This window comes from Delphinapterus leucas, chromosome 10 (assembly GCF_059928025.1).
Source record: "Delphinapterus leucas isolate spDelLeu-1000000601 "Yukka" chromosome 10, BTC_Dleu_Yukka2, whole genome shotgun sequence".
NCBI lineage: Eukaryota > Metazoa > Chordata > Mammalia > Artiodactyla > Monodontidae > Delphinapterus > Delphinapterus leucas.
In genome coordinates, this window is record NC_143138.1 from 83,904,038 (window position 1) to 83,920,850 (window position 16,813).

At 42.5% G+C, this 16,813-nt stretch overlaps 1 protein-coding gene across 2 annotated transcripts in view; it reads right to left on the reverse strand.

Annotated features, from left to right (window-relative positions):
* Nucleotides 1-16,813, reverse strand: part of FRMD4B (FERM domain containing 4B) — a 273,299-nt gene that overhangs the window by 120,529 nt on the left and 135,957 nt on the right. For both annotated transcript variants that reach the window (XM_022572579.3, XM_089919549.1), the window contains 2 exons: nucleotides 7,742-7,807; nucleotides 5,542-5,636 (listed from right to left, as the gene is read on the reverse strand). In XM_022572579.3, the coding sequence (XP_022428287.2) occupies nucleotides 5,542-5,636; nucleotides 7,742-7,807 (161 nt within the window). The remainder of the gene's footprint in view (nucleotides 1-5,541; nucleotides 5,637-7,741; nucleotides 7,808-16,813) is intronic.

The window sequence follows — 16,813 nt, forward strand, 5'->3', positions numbered from 1 at the left end:
GCAGACGAGCCTCTCCGGCTGGTGAGTGGTGGCCGGCCCCAATCCTCTGTGCGGGAATCTCTCCGCTTTGCCCTCTGCACCCCTGTGGCTGCGCTCTCCTCCGCGGCTTCGAAGCTTCCCCCCCTCTGCCACCCGCAGTCTCCGCCCGCGAAGGGGCTTCCTAGTGTGTGGAAACCCTTCCTCCTTCACAGCTCCCTCCCACTGGTGCGGGTCCCGTCCCTATTCTTTGGTCTCTGCTTTTTCTTTTACCCTACCCAGGTACGTGGGAAGTTTCTTGCCTTTTGGGAGGTCTGAGGTCTTCTGCCAGCGTTCAGTAGGTGTTCCGTAGGAGGTGTTTCACATGTGGCTGGATTTCTGATGTGTTTATGGGGAGGAAGGTGATCTCCGCGTGTTACTCTTCCGCCATCTTGAGGCTCCTCCCCTATTCCTGTTTTATTTTTTGTCACTTACTAGTAACATAGGAAAAAAGTGTGTCTTTATTTCTGTAATTATTAGATGAGAATTCCAATAACTGTCTCTAGCTTTCCTTGGAGGAATATTATGAAGATAAGTTGATATAAGTGACATAAGGAAAGGTTCATAGAATTACTGCTTTTGTGGGTAAAAAATATATAAGGATAGGGGACTGGAAGTTAAAAGATTCTTACACTGTATTTGATCAAGTTTAGGATGGCACTGATTTGAAGACACCCCAGTTTCACAGATGCTCAAATGTATGTGTGAAATACATAAAGTATCGTATAGTATTCAAAAGTTTTCTTAGAGAAAATGAGACTAATTTTGAATTGTCTTTTTTGCTTTTACTTAGGAAGTTGTGGCATCATTTAAGAAGCATAATGTGTATTTACATGAACTTGTGTGAAATGATGTCCAAGAATGCAGCAAGTTGTATAATAACATATAGAGCATAAATCAATTATATTAACCACAGAAGACACTCACATACTATTATATATTGACGAGAATTCTTAGAATTCTTAGATACACTTCTGGAGAGATAAGAGCAAATTGCTACCGTCAAAAGACAGCAGCCTCAACTATGATATTAAGTGTTTTTATAAGAAGATATTCATGTAAAAGTAATACAAAAATAAGTTTTTAGAAAAGAAAAATTAGAAGTTAGATTTTAAAAAATCTACCCATAATTTCACCAACAGGATGAAGTTAGAAGAACAAAAAAGTGAAAATTACCCTTAACTCTATCATTGAGATATATTCCAGGTTAACATGCTGTTTTCTAGCCTTTGAGAGTAAAACGAGATCAAAAAGCACTTATTCCTTATAACCTACTTTTCTCAAGTTTTTCCATCAGCAAATGGGACAGATCTAATCAATACCTCGAAAAGACAGTTGAATTTACACGTTCACCTCTATCAGCTGTGTTAGCCCACTATGAAGCAAGCGTCCCTTTTGGCTAGAATTGTACCAGTCAAAGGTCGATCATTTCAGGCCCACCGGATGGAACGGTGATCAAAAATCCCAACTGTGTTGTGAAACCTATTTGTTATTTCTTAATAAACAAAGCTCATCCAGCAAATCCTTTCAAAACAAGGAAAGGAAAAAAATGTCAAGTGGGTTGAAGGGGATGGGAACCATTATGGGGAACAGAGTGCTGCCTTAGGAGGGTCGTGACTGCCCTCTAGGGGTAAAGACTCGCCCTGCACACAGAACACCAGAAGGCACTAACCCGCGTGAGCTTAGGAATTCTATCCCCTCCCTCCAATAGGACCATGAATTTGTTTTTGTTGGTCACCATCACTACTTTTATCATGTAACCGCGTGATTCCATTTTTCCATTTCTCTTCTTGGCCCGCGGAGTAGGATACAGACAGTGGCTAGTTTCATTGACAAAATGTCCCCTCCGCTTTGCCTTACTCTATTTGAAGTTCACCAAAGGCAAAGAACTGATGTGGCATCTAGGCTGGAAAATGCAATTCAGACAGCATCCTGGGAGGGATCCGACTAAGTGGTTTTATGGGGGCGGGGGAAGGGGAGTGCCGAAAGAAAATACTTTCCAAAAATATTTACCAGACAAGAAAAAGAACTAAGCCTGTGACCAAGACATTCCAAGGAGACACCCTTTGACAGAAGCAGTTTTCCAGACCTGTTCCCCAGAAAGGTGGAAATGGCCAATTCCCACTCCCCCAAGAGCCCAGCTCATACTTCTTCTAAAAATAAACACAGCTAGAGCCAGAAGACACCTTCTAAACTGATCATAATTCAGAAACAGACTCTGCTGTCATTTGCAGGGGAGTGCACGAAGGACACTTTGGAGCCAGGCTTCTTGGAAAGACTATAAGCATTGACTGATGTCACTAAAGAAGATAGCTAGAGGAGGGACTTAAGTGAGACATTCTTCTTCCAATAGAGTATTTAGAAAGAAATCATCCCCAGGCACACGATGGGGAGAGTGGCCCAAGTCAGAAAAGGAAATCATTCATATTATGTATTCCTTACTTTCTAAAGAGAAGGTCCTACAGTCTGAACACTTGATGTATGCCCCCTCTAGTTATGTTCACCTGAGTCTGGAGCTTTCCCTGCCATGTGGCCAGGACTCTTTTCCAGCCCACCATGAACCTTACAGCCTGGGACATTTGCAAGACCACAGTCATTAATCATGTCACTCCCCTGCAGAACATCCTTCAGGGGCCTTGGTGTGCCTTCTGCATCTCCATGACTCTCTGGGCTCACCTGTGTGTTTGTCCTTCTTATATCTTAATCCACGCTCAGGCCAGTTTCCTAGCCACTGGGCAGATGTACCATGTTCATGACCATGTGCATGCACTGGTGCACAAAATGACTTTTCCCTGAATGCCGGCTCCTCTCCCCACTACCTGAGGTCTAAGTGCCCTCCCAGTTACCCTCCTGTGTGGCTTCCCACCCAAGTCCTCCTTCAGCCTCCTTCAGAGCACACCTTCCTGCCATGACTACGAACAATAGGATGTTGTGTGCTTGGGCTCTGCATACCCTACCTGTTTTGTTTTGTGTGTGTGTGTGTGTGTGTGTGTGGTACGCGGGCCTCTCACTGCTGTGGCCTCTCCCGTTGCGGAGCACAGGCTCCGGACATGCAGGCCCAGCGGCCATGGCTCACGGGCCTAGCCGCTCCGCGGCACGTGGGATCCTCCCGGACGGGGGCACGAACCCACGTCCCCTGCATCGGCAGGCGGACTCTCAACCACTGCGCCACCAGTGAAGCCCACCCTACCTGTTTAATAGTATAATACTATAACCCAATTATATGTACCTTATATAGTACTTATTACTTTGGTGCTATTATTATGCCCATTGTACAGATGAGAAAACTTGAGTGTCAGAGATATTAAGTCTAAGATCTCATAGCTACCAAGCTTCTATGACGTCCACCCTGCCTCCCTCTCAACCTTTATCTTGTACCACTTTTCCTCTTACTCTCTCTATTCAAGGCATACTGGCTTTTTTTTTTTTTCGTACTCAAAAATAAAAAATAAAAAACCAAAGTCAAGCTTATTCTCACCTGAGAGTATTTCCACCCGCTTTAGTTAGGAAAGCCGCCCCGACTTTTGCAGAACTGGTTCTTGCTTTCTATTACACATCACCTTTTAGAAGCTGTCCTGGTCCACCCTGTCTAAAACTGCACCACCCCACCCCCATTTTTCTTGATCATGGCCTCTTGTTTCATGTTCTTCAAAGCACTTGTCATTTCTGGTATCTTCTCATTTATCTTTTTTTTTTAAATATTTATTTATTTTGGCTACACTGGGTCTCAGTTGCAGCATGCAGGACCTTTTAGTTGCAGCATGCAGACTCTTAGTTGTGGCATGTGGACTCTTCAGTTGCGGCATGCATGTGGGATCTAGTTCCCCAGCCAGGGATCAAACCCGGGCCCCCTGCATTGGGAGCGCAGAGTCTTACCCACTGGACCACCAGGGAAGTCCCTCATTTATTTATTTATTTACTTGTTCTGCTGGACCATACTAGTGCAACATAAGCTGCATGAGAGGAAGAACCTGGTCTGTGTTGTTCACAGCTGAATCCCTGGAAGCTAGAACAAATGCCTGGCATTTAGTGGCACTCAAGAAATAACTGCTGAATGGATAAATTACTCTAATATTCATGATTTTAGCCTCTATTTTATGTGACCTTTCCCTAAATTGTAGTGTTTGTGTATTTATGGTTTTTACCATATAACTTAGCCATCACGTATTTATGGTTTTAAGTCAATGCTGTTTGCTATGATTTCAGTCACATCCAGATTCAACCTGTATGTGTGTGTTTAATCACTGATTCTCATGAACTGGTTTTGTCTTTCCAGCTAGAGCCTGTGCTCAATGGACATCTGCATTTCCTATTTCATCCAGCAGAGGACTGATCAGACAAGGTCTCAAAGGGTTGTTGAGTGAACAGATAATTTTGTGATTCGGGATGAAGTGGGTGAGGTGGAGTGCACTTTCTTCCTGCTTTGTTGAACTCCATTCAGGAAACATCTTGAGTCTGAAATCAAAGTTTTCAGGTTTTTCTATGTCTCCTGACAACTCAGCTGTCTGGGGTTTTTTTGTTTGTTTTTTTATTTGTTTTTTTTTGCCCAGCCCAAGTCCTGAGCCCACTGGCATTTCCAGGAGGTCCTAAGCTTGCAGCCCACCAAGGCTGGAAGTAATCAGCACATACAAAGTGTTAAAAACAAATTAACCCCTTCCTGAGGTAATTTTCTGCCTGGTTAACATGAAGAATGGAAAAACATTTAAACTGAGAGAGTTACGGAAAGAATGCTGGCTGGGTGGTTGACCAATATATTTTGTGTCTGGAACACGTTTTCTTGAATTTTAATATCTGAAGAGCTCTTTGCAAATTATCCCATAAGGGAGAAGAAATCATTTAATATATCAAGCTGCATATAACGTAGGCAAGTCAGGCTGCCGTAAAGCACACACACACACATACACACATGCAGAAAAGAGCTGGTAAGACTAAACACCTTTGCTTACACGGAGCTTTAAATTCTTGTGAATTCACTGTTATATACCAAAATATACACAATATCCACGTTAGCATTAAAAGTGTAAGTAAAAGAAAAAAAAATGAGGGTTACATAAAATGGGCCTGCCTAAGTGGAAGTTAGAAATTTCATCCAGCATTAAAGTATATACATATTTATTGGGTGGGCCCCCAAATCGCCTTTAAACTTTCTTGCCACCAAATCCAAACATTAATTCAGTTTCAAGATATGAGTAGATGACACTAGCATTTCTATCCCTGATACATAAGCTAAATAAGCAAGCACAACTGCATTCAAAGAAATGTGAAGACAGACTGTCATCAAGAATAACAAACTCATTGCAACAAATTTCTAAGGCACTTGGGACAATGTGCTGAGTTCTTAGAATGATCAATATTCCCTTTCTTCTCCTTTTACCAGAATTCTAAAGAAAAACCTGTATTAAGAAATCTCTAGCTAAGCAGGACATATTCTAATTCTTGGAGCATTCCCCCTGCCCCTGCTTTTGCCAGTTGAGAGTTATGCACATAGGTAACCCAGACAAAAGGTAAAAATAGGAAAACTCTTACGTGTCATCTGTAAACGTGATTCCAAAATACTCCTTTTCTTTCAGGTTGAAATGCGAAGCCACGAGGTCCAGCAACTCTCTTGATAAAAGTTTGGGCTGTTAAGATAAAAATATGATTAGAAACAATTTGGTCCCCTCTTTCTCTTACTGCTACCACTTTCCTCTGTCCCAAACAGTTTAAAGCAGCCTTTGTTTGTTTGTTTTCGGATGCCCGTGCCCTTTTGTTGCTTAATCTACTATAGACCATTCTCTAAGCGTTCGGGAAGCGGGGGAAATGGGAACAGGAACACCGCTGAGATCATCATTTTGATATATCTGCGATTCTGTCCAGCACCTTATGTTTTCCTCTAAAGTAAAAGTGTATTCACCAATGCATTGGTGTTTTGGAAAAAATGGTCTTTTATATATAGTATGGTGCTAGTGATCAAGACAAAAAATATTAAACACCGCCTAGATTGTAGGAATAACTTGGCTTGGTGACGGTCAACTGAGGAGGGTCAAGACCCAAAGGCTCAAGACCCAGAGAGAACTAACAACAACAACACAATAATAATAATAGTGACTGTCTACTGTGCTGGACTCCTTCTACCCATTATTTCATTTTAATCCTTACAACGAGTCTATGAAGTAGGGGTTCCTGCCATTTTATAGATGAGCCAACAAAGGCCAAGAGCAGTCAAACACCTTGCTTGATGTTCCAGTTAGTTAAGGACCTGATTTGAACCCAGTTCTGTCTGAATCCAAAGACTAAGCTTTGCACTTCCCTCCAGGGATGGAGTAGTTGTATCCATCGTGCAGATCATCATCACCAGTACTTACTGGGTACCTCATTGGACGAAGGATCTAGTCTGTGAGCTTTTGGGAAGCACTGGCTCTGGTGGGAAGAAGCATGGTTTGTAATCAGCCAGTGTCCAGAGTGAGAGTAGATGGTGGATTTGCAGAGACGGGGGAAGGAAAGGGGGATTTGCAGGGAGGCGTTCTAGGTGGACTTCTTTTGAACTTTGAGCCACACATTTTAGGGCTCATTATGGTAGTTTGAGGGTTGGATGTTTGTTGTTGGGGAAGAAAGAACAGTCATGATAAAAAAAGAAGAAAGAAAAAAAGTTAAAGGAAAAGAAAAAAGAAAAGAATAGAAATCTAGACCAAAAGGTCTACTCTGGTGAAACTATGATTGATGTGCTATTTTCATTCTAATTGAAGCCTGTACACAGTGGGCTCAGCACAGCCTCAGAAAGGAGAAGAACTTAGGTTTGCTGAAGGGAGGGAATTCTAGCCACGGCTTTAGGTGTGGCTGTCATCAGGCACTTCCACGGTCTTTTAAGATTCTGGGTCCAGAGTGTTGGGTGAATAAAGACAGAAGCATCAATAATTAAGATATATCATCACTCATATAGTCCCATGTGTTTTACAGAGATTTCGTTCACATATATAATCTAGTTTGATGTTTTAATTATACTGAAGTACAGTTGATTTACAATGTTGTGTTAATTTCTACTGTACAGCAAATTGACTCAGTCATACATATACATATATATATGCTTTTTAAATATTCTTTTCCACTGTGGTTTATCACAGGATATTGAATATAGTTCCCTGTGCTTTACAGTAGGACCTTGTTTATCCATCCTGTATCTACGAGTTTGTATCTGCCAATCCCAAGCTCCCAAGCTGACTTGCAGACATAGAGAATAGACTTGTGGCTGTCAAGGGGGAGGGTGGGGGAGGGAAGGATTGGGAGCTTGGGATTAATCTCGTATGATTTTAACCATAATTTCTGAGAGGAATATTAGGCAATCTTAATCCCAGTTCACAGATGTTGAAACTGGGTATTTAACTTGGACCATGCCATGTGACAGGAAAGTGGCAGAATGACGAGTCTCAGCTCACAAAAACCCTTTCAGGGAAGCATTATGGTCTCCAGTTTACCAACAAGAGGTGATTCAGAGAAGTCAAGTCACTTGCCCAGGGTCACACAGCTACTGAGTGTCAAAGCTCAGACTGCAATCCAAGCATCTCTGAATCCTGTCACCAGTCTCTAGTTACTCTTAAATACAGCTACGTTTCCTTGCTTTGAAGCTTTATCCCCCATAAACAATCCTGTGTCACTGGCTCTGAGGCACAGATAAGCAAGCAGGCTGAACACAGGCCACAAGGCCTACAGAGGGAACCAGGACGGCTTATCCCTATGTGGCATCACCTACCTGAACCAGCAGCTCCAATCTCCTGTCATCCAGGAGGTGCACCTGGCAGTGCCTGCCTTCTGTCATCTGTGGAGACAAGACAGCAAGAGTGGCATCAGGCTGGGGCTGGCAGGCAAACCCTTCAACTTGATTTACCATTTCTTTTATGGGTGATGTGCTCAGCCTAAAAACGCCATCAGTTGAGTTAATCAACAGGTTTGGTCATAAACAGATTTATTATACGGCATCAGCTCTTGCACTTATTTTTATTGTATATTTTTTGGCTGCGTTGGGTCTTTGTTGCTGTGTGTAGGCTTTCTCTAGTTGTGGCGAGCGGGGGGTTACTCTTCGTTGCAGTGCGCGGGCTTCTCATTGCCGTGGCTTCTCTTGTTGCAGACCACTGGCTCTAGGTGCATGGGCTTCAGTAGTTGCGGCGCGTGGGCTCAGTAGTTGTGGCTCGCGGGCTTAGTTGCTCCGCGGCATGTGGGATCTTCCCGGACCAGGGCTTGAAGCTGTGTCCCCTGAATTGGCAGGCGGATTCTTAACCACTGTGCCACCAGAGAAGTCCCTATTTTTATTTTTTTAGGTCTTAGATTTAAAAGAAAAAAGAATGAAAAGCAAAGACCACTCAATATATTGAAAAAACAATACCTATACAACACACAAAATTATACTATGAAAAGCAGGTTTCCTTCCCAGAGGAAACTACTATACTTTTCCTTGAATCAATATTTTATTTTCCAAATGAAGATGGTTTTATTCATTGTTGTGTTTTAATAAACACAATACATGCATAATTATAGGATGAAAAACAAATGATACTAAAGTTAAAATGTAAAGTCTCCATTTTTGAAACTTTGGCCCTCCTTTGTAGTATTCATATCACTACCATAATTAACAGTTAAGAATAGTTAAGACAGGGAGTTCCCTGGTGGTCCAGCGGTTAAGAACCGATCCTGCGATGCAGCGACACCGGTTCGATCCCTGGTCGGGAAACTAAGGTCTCACATGCCGCAGGGCAACTAAGCCCGCGCACCACAACTAGAGCAACTAGAGAGCCCACGCACCACAACTACTGAGCCCATGTGCTCTGGAGCCCACGTGCCACAACTAATGAGCCCATGTGCCCACATGCCACAACTAGAGAGAAGGCCATGCACCGCAACAAAAGATCTCGTGTGCCACAACTAAAAAATAACAATGCAGCTAAAAAATACTTTTAAAAAGAGAAGAGTTAAGACAGTTAAGAACAATTCGATGTATAAATTAGTAATTATATTTAATTTTTTATCACTTATAACTGCAATACTGGGAAATTACTCCTGGTAAAATATTTAAACAATGCATAAAATACAAAGATCAACTTTGAGTAACTCATGCTCCAAACCTTTCTACCTGCAGAAATTACCACTCTGTCAGATTAAGGAGAATCTTCACAGACCATCTTTAGATGGATTTTCAGATGTACATGTTAAAAAAACATATTCTCATGTTAAATGTTTTACTTTAATATTATATTGAACATGTTTTGAAATGAAGCAGGTACTCTTTTTTTAACTTTTTTTTAATAATTTATTTTTATTTAGTTTTGGCTGCATTGGATCTTCATTGCTGCGTGTGGACTTTCTCTAGTTGCGGCGAGCGGGGGCTACTCTTTGTTGTGGTGCGTGGGCTTCTCACCGTGGTGGCTTCTCTTGTTGCGGAGCACGGGCTCTAGGCACACGGGCTTTAGTTGTTGTGGCTTGCGGGCTCTAGAGCGCAGGCTCAGTAGTTGTGGCACACGGGCTTAGTTGCTCCCTGTCATGTGGGATCTTCCCGGACCAGGGCTCGAACCCATGTTGCCTGCATTGGCAGGCAGATTCTTAACCACTGGACCATCAGGGAAGTCCCGAAGCAGGCACTCTTAATATTTGTGTGTGTGTGTGTATGTGTGTGACTGCGGTGTCTGTGTATATGGATATTTATATGTGTATGGTTTTTTTCAATTGAAGTGGAACTATGCTATACTTACTGTTTTGCCCCTTGCTTTTTTAATTCAATATTTCTTGGAAATCTTTCCAATGTCAACACATATAGACCGACCTCATTCTTTATAAAGGTTCTATAGTATCAAATCATTGTGCAGACGTATTTAATGAGTCTCCTGCTGAGAAACACTTAGACTGTTGCTAGCCTTTTGCTGTCATAAGCAATGTCACAATAAATTTTGCACATGCAGCTTTGTCCATGCATGTGGAGTTGCTGGGTTACTTTTGAAAAGCATCGGCAGCACTTCGTCTCTTAGGTGTTGTACAGAACTATAAGAACTTGGGAATTCCCTTGGCAGTCCAGTGGTTAAGACTCAGCACTTGCATTGCCAGGGGCCCAGGTTCAATCCCTGGTCGTAGAGCTAAGATCCTGCAAGTCACCATGACTTGGCAAAAAACTGAACAAAACAAAACTATAAGACATGGAAACTCAGATACATATAATCCCAATTTAAAAAGAAAATTTCTTCCATTACGGAGAACCAACTACATACTTAGCATCGCTCTAGGTGTTTATAATCTTATCTCTGAGCTGCATAGTCACCTCCTGGGATTGGGGTTGTTATCCCCAACTCGACAGATGAGAAAATTGAGTCTCAGAGTGGGATAAGCAATCTGTTTTTAATGTGAAAAATAGTAATTACAATATCTTCCTTACATGTTTGATTGAGCTCTGCTCTAAAAGCCTAGAAAGTAGCTCAGTTGATTAGAACGGAGATGTGGCCCATAGGAACCTCGGAAGTAGTGCTAAGAGGTAAGTGGGAAGCTTTACGTTGCCCCACGGCCACTGATTATGCCCTCAAACTCTGCAAAGCCAGGTCACATACACATCTCTGGTGGCAAGAGGAAAGGGAACAAATCTTTGTTTCAGGCACGAAACTGGGAACTTTATGGAAATTATCTCATTAAAGCTCCACAAAACTCTACAATATGGCAACATCCCCATTTTACAGACAAGGAAGTCAAGGTACAGAGTTTAAGGTTAATCATTCAAATTTGCCTGGGCAAGAAAAAAGCAAGGTAAAATTTGAATTAATGTCTAACTGAAAAAAAAAGTCATCTTTTTTCTACTCTTTTATACTACAGGAGGAAATCAATCAGTGTGTCAGTTTAAATCATTTAATCTCTCTTGTAAAACCCACACAAGCAAACCCTAAGTACATGCCCTACAGAACCATCAAATAATACTCAGAAGATCAACGGAAACAATATGAATCCATTAAGGGATATGTCAAAACTCATAAAACATTGCAAGGTATTCTGTTGTTGCATAACCCAAATGAATTTATTTCCTGATTTAAAAAAACATCCTTTCTCCTTTCTGATTTTCTTTGGATCTCCCTTGATCTAGTCAATGTGCCTTTTGTCAACACACAATTTTATCCTAGAGAGTTTAATAGTAAATTTTCTTTTTAGGTGTATCTGTCCACCTCATGACAACCATGGGCAGTGGTGCCCATGTCTGTACAACTTGATTCTACCCCTTTGGCCTCAGTTGACTGGATGAGGGGAAAGACACCTGACCTAAGCTGGGCCAGTCAGAACCTCAGTCCAGGGAATCTGGAATTGAGTCCGAGTGGAAGAAAATATGGTGGTTGTGGGGCAGCCACTGTCTGCTGCATGTGGAGAGAAAGGAAAACCATCTGCAGAGAGAACGAAGAAGACAGGGAGCTAGAAGGAGGCCAGAGAAATCACGCAGCCTAAGAGGAAAAGCTTCAGAATTGCTGTCAGGGTCCCTACGTCTTTCCAGTCACTTCTAGCCCGTTCCACTGGTCTGGGTGAATCCTGTTCTTTTTTTTTTAATTTATTTTTTAATTGACGTATAGTTGATTTGCAATGTTGTGTTAATTTCTGCTGTACAGCCAAGTGACTCAGTTACACACACGTATACATTCTTTTTAATACTCTTTTCCATTACGGTTTATCCAGAATCCTTGTTCTTGAGTTCCATAAAACATCCCTGTATTCCTTCAATGAATCCACTTTTTCCGTCTCCCTCTCTTAAGCTAACTTGAGTTGGAGTCTGCTTATTGCAACTAAAAGCATCTTGATACGACACCACAGGTATCTATACCTAAACCAAGGCAAAAGATCCCAGAGGACACACTCCCCGGATGATGTCATTAATACGGTAAGATCATCTGCTCAGAATCACTGATACTCCCATCACGGACAACACATCAGCCAAGAGAGAGGCTGACATCTGGGGTGGGGGGCCCGGGGAAGGGACTAAACAAACACCCCACCATGTGATGTGATGATACACACACACAAACTGGAGAAGGGCAGTGCAGATGAACTGGGGAAAAACTGCTACAGTTTTATGCCCACACTGGCACACTTGAACCCTGGCATATCTGAGCCCACAGTCCTCACCAAGCCCTTTCCTACGTGGGAGGATGGCTCCTCCGGGAGATCAAAGGGCTAATATGATCATCAATAACCACAGAAAAACCTGCCCTTGTCACTTAAATCAAAAGTTGAAAGGTGGTGGATGTATCTTGTTGGTCAAAACAATGCTTATGAATAAATTTCAGCTGCTGCTATTAGAAATCAGGAGATGCCATTTTAAAAAAATTTAGATGGTAAGGTCTAGAAACACTGGGCTGGGTTTCCTTCATGGCCACATGTGGCCAGGGTAGGGCAGAACAGCCCCCTCTGTAGGTAGTGTTGGTGGTCTCTGGCTCACACATGTGTATTATCTGCCAGGTTCCTGGGAGTCCTACTACGTGAATAAGAAAACTACATTCAAGTTCACTGTGTACCAGGGAAGAGACACAACCAAATGTCAAAGGAAGGCCTGCTGTGCACCAGGCAAAGGATTTGACACCTGACCTTTGTTAACATAAAGTATTCCAAAATAACTGACCAAAAGTCAGGTAGTCCTAATCCAGACCTTCCAGTGTAACAGGGTTTCTAACAAAGTTTAGGGGGATAAAATTTCAAATCCAAGCTACGTGTGAACCAATGCATTTATGTGATGGCAAGAGAAAAATAGAAGAGGCTTCAGAATAAAAATACCATTCATGTTCTCTTCTTTTAAAAAAATACTATTTCAGTCTCTACACAAGCCTATGAAAGGAGGCATCCTCATTTCAAGCACCAGGAAACTGAGGCCTGAGAAATGATGGAACTTGTACAAGCTTCTAAGCCAGACTTGGGCTTACAATCATATTTTATCTCTTACTACCTCTGTTACCTTAAAAAAGTTACTCAGTCTTTCCAAACCTCATAAGCAACGTCCTGACAGCTTTTAATCTGACACCCTTGAGAGTGAAATATACCGCTTCTGAGGACCACATTTATTATAGTCCCCACGTGCTTGAAAATTAACAAGCAAACAGCTAAACTTTTCTGTAATCCATTTATCCTCCCATTTAAAAAAAAAAAAAGCTTTTTAATGGGAGGAATATTACTAACCCATTTTAAAGAAGACAAATGACAGGTAAAGTTAAAACGTACATGGTGGAAACATTCTCCAGAGATGATGGAGCAGAAGTAAAAAGAGAGAGGGGAACACTAGTTCCTGTGTCCTTCTGTGACCCTGCCACCTGGCTAGGCATTTTATTTATTTATGTATTTTTGGCTGCATCACGTGGCATGCGGGATCTTAGTTCCCTAATCCGGGATCGAACCCATGCCCCCTGCAGTAGAAGCACGGATTCTTAACCACTGGACTGCCAGGGAAGTCCCTGGCTAGGTATTTTAATAATAGCACTAGCAACAGAACCAGCAGACGCCTTCTACATTCCAGGCACTACACTAAGCACTTTACATGTATGAACATATGCAAGCCCTTGTGATACTCACATGAGACAGGTAATCTTATCTCTCAATAACACAGGAGAAGGAGGTTACTAGAGAGATTATAAATGACAAGATACATAAATGGCAGAACTAGACCCAAACTCAAAGTCCAAGCTCTTAACCACTTAGCTACCCACTAGGTACTCCCTACACTATAAAGTGACAAATTGTGGGAAAGCCTTCCCACGCAGCCCATTTTCAGGAGAGAAGATGAGTGGGTAGAAAGGGAAAAACAATGCGTCATAAAGCAGGTGTGAAAAGTCATCTCAGTTCCAGGGCAAAATCATTTGACTAGAATTAGTTAGAATTGTAGAACTTAGAGTCTTAGAAGGGATCTATTCACCACCGCTTATTTGGAACGTGGGGAAATTAAGGAAAGATGTGCCTGGTGCCACACAGCAAGTCAATGTGAGCCCCAGGATTAAAACTCAGGACTCTGGAACCTAAAAAATAAAACCATTTAGTGAATATAAGAAAAAAGGAACAGACTCACAGATACAGAGAACAAATTAGTGGTTACCAGTGGGGAGAGGGAAAGGGGGAGGGGCAAGATAGGGTAGGGGATTCACTGGTACAAACTACTATGTATAAAATAAATAGGGGGCTTCCCTGGTTGCAGAGTGGTTGAGAGTCCGCCTGCCGGTGCAGGGGACACGGGTTCGTGCCCCGGTCCGGGAAGATCCCACATGCCACGGAGCGGCTGGGCCCGTGAGCCATGGCCGCAGAGCCTGCGCGTCCGGAGCCTGTGCTCCGCAACGGGAGAGGCCACAACAGTGAGAGGCCCGCATATCGAAAAAAAAAAAAGTCTACAAGGCTATATTGTACAGCACAGGGAATATAGCCAATATTTTACAATAACTTTAAATGCAACATAACCTTTAAAAATTGTGAATCACTATGTTGTACACCTGAAACTTACATAATAAAACTCAGGTCTCTGTCTTCCAGGCCCGACATGAGGTAAGCATGAGGTTACTCAGCTGTTAAATACCACCTTATGCAAATGCACTTCTTTTCCCAACAGATGGATTTGTTTAATTTTTTAAAAATACTGTAAACATAAAAAGAAAAAAAAAACTGGGCATTTATTTATTTTCAAACATGACTCCCACTGAAGCTTTCTCTTCTAATTTCATCCACAGGAGTTATATTTGAAGGGAGCTGTTCATGGATCACAATGATTATACCTACACATTCAAAATCACCTTTGAGCCCCATAGAGACCATCAGAGCAGTTTCAGATTTGGTCCCTACCGAGTGACAGCTAATAGCAGCAATGCCTCGCATGGAATAGAAAAACAGATAAGAAATTGATCTCTTTGGAAAGTTTCACTTGACACCCACCCAGACTTGATACCCTTCCCACCACCCTCTCCCGCCTTCAACCTCAGGAAATCGGAGGTTAAAATTGTGCATGTTGGATTAAAACTCCCACCTCAGTGGCTGCCCTGCGTTTGCTCCCCAGATGATAGAGCAGGTCCTCAGAGGCTAAGCGCTGAGTGCTGGTGGAAGGACCTTCTCCATCTGGTCAGTGGTTAAATGAGGAAGGTCAGAAGGGAAGTGAGAACTGGCAAGAACTCTGGCTTCATGGGGTGCGCTGATGTGCAGCCTATAGTGGGGTTCAAGTCTCTGTGAACTTCACCCTCACGCCCCACCAAATCCCAATCCCACGACTTGATTCAGGAGATGAGAGCAGAGAGTCAGTAAAACAAACAAAAAAGAAACAAAATAAAACCCCAAAAAACCACTAAGGCAAGTCAAGATAGGGCAGGGTGGGATCATTCCTAATGACTGGGGGCAGCTTAGAAAGCAACAGGAAATACCAAAAAAGGACCAGAACCCCAGCCTACTTTGGTTTTGCTTTAGTAGCTCTTTGGAATACGGAAATATAAAAGCTTGGTAAGGAAGCAGCGAGCTTCATTTCCTCTCTCTCATTCCCTTTTGACCTTTTCTGAAAGTTCAGCAAAAGAGGACCTGTCTCATTAAAATGACTTCCCAAGATTTTTTGTGGGATGACCTATCCACCATCATCATTAGAGTCTAATCCACTGTCATCTCTTGCCTGGATGTGTGCAAAATCAGCTACCTAACCGGGCTTGGTGCTTTTGAGTCCAATTTCTGTATGGCCCTGTGAATGATCTCTTCAAAATACAGATCCAATCCCTTCACGTCTCTGCTTAAAAACGCCCAGTGGCTTCTCAAGCAATACAATGGAGAATCCAACTCCTTGCCTCGCTCACAGTGTCCATGTAACCTGACTCACCACCCTCTCTAACTTAATGTCCAACCCATCTGCCTTGCCTGGACACACCAGCCATATTGACCTTCTTTTCTGTTTTCTTATATTTATATTTATTTATTTATTTGGCCACGCAGCATGTGGGATGTTAGTTCCTGGACCAGGAATCGAACCCATGCCCCATGTAATGGAAGCCCAGAGTATTAACCACTGGACCGCCAGAGAACTCCCGACCTTTTCTTCCTCAGAATAAAGTCTTGTTCCTACTTTGAGACTTTGCATATGCTGTTCCCTGTGTCTGGAATGCTCTTTTCCCAGATCACGGCACGACTGGGTGCTTTTGCATCTTTTAGATGTTAAATCAAATGTCACCATCCCCAAAAGGCCTTCCCTATCCTCAGTGTAAAGTACAGCCTGGACACTGTCTCTCATACCACACTGCTTTATTTTCTTTGTAGCTAACATTTCTTTTTGGTTGTTGTTTGTTTATCCTCTATCTTTCACCACCAGAATGTAAACTCCACGGGACAGGCCTTGGTTGATTTGTTTACCATTGTATCCCCAGGGCCTGGAACTGGGCCTGGTACACAGTAAGAATGTGGGCAATAAATCTCTGCTCAGGGGAGGAATACTTTAACTGGTCAGAGTCTAGACACAGGTACCAATGAAATATTCACAAGTGATTTAAACATGTAGAGCATAATGTGAAGTGAGGATGTTCCAAAAACACCTCTCAAGCCTTGACCCAGACAGACTTACACATTTAAAAAACAAGCTTTCCACCCAGAGAACAAGGTGAGCTATTAATTCCTCACCAGATGAGACATCCTGGAGGAATTGGAGAGAGGGACGTATCTAGGACGTTCTTACTTTGGGATCTATTGAGTGGACAGAGTTTTAGATTTCACCCACATGATGTCAACTCCAGCTGAACAGGGTCCCTTTATATCATCTCTGGGTGCTGAGTGAATATGAGCTATTGACACTCTCGTTCAGAGAATGGCCTAGACTGACACAGAT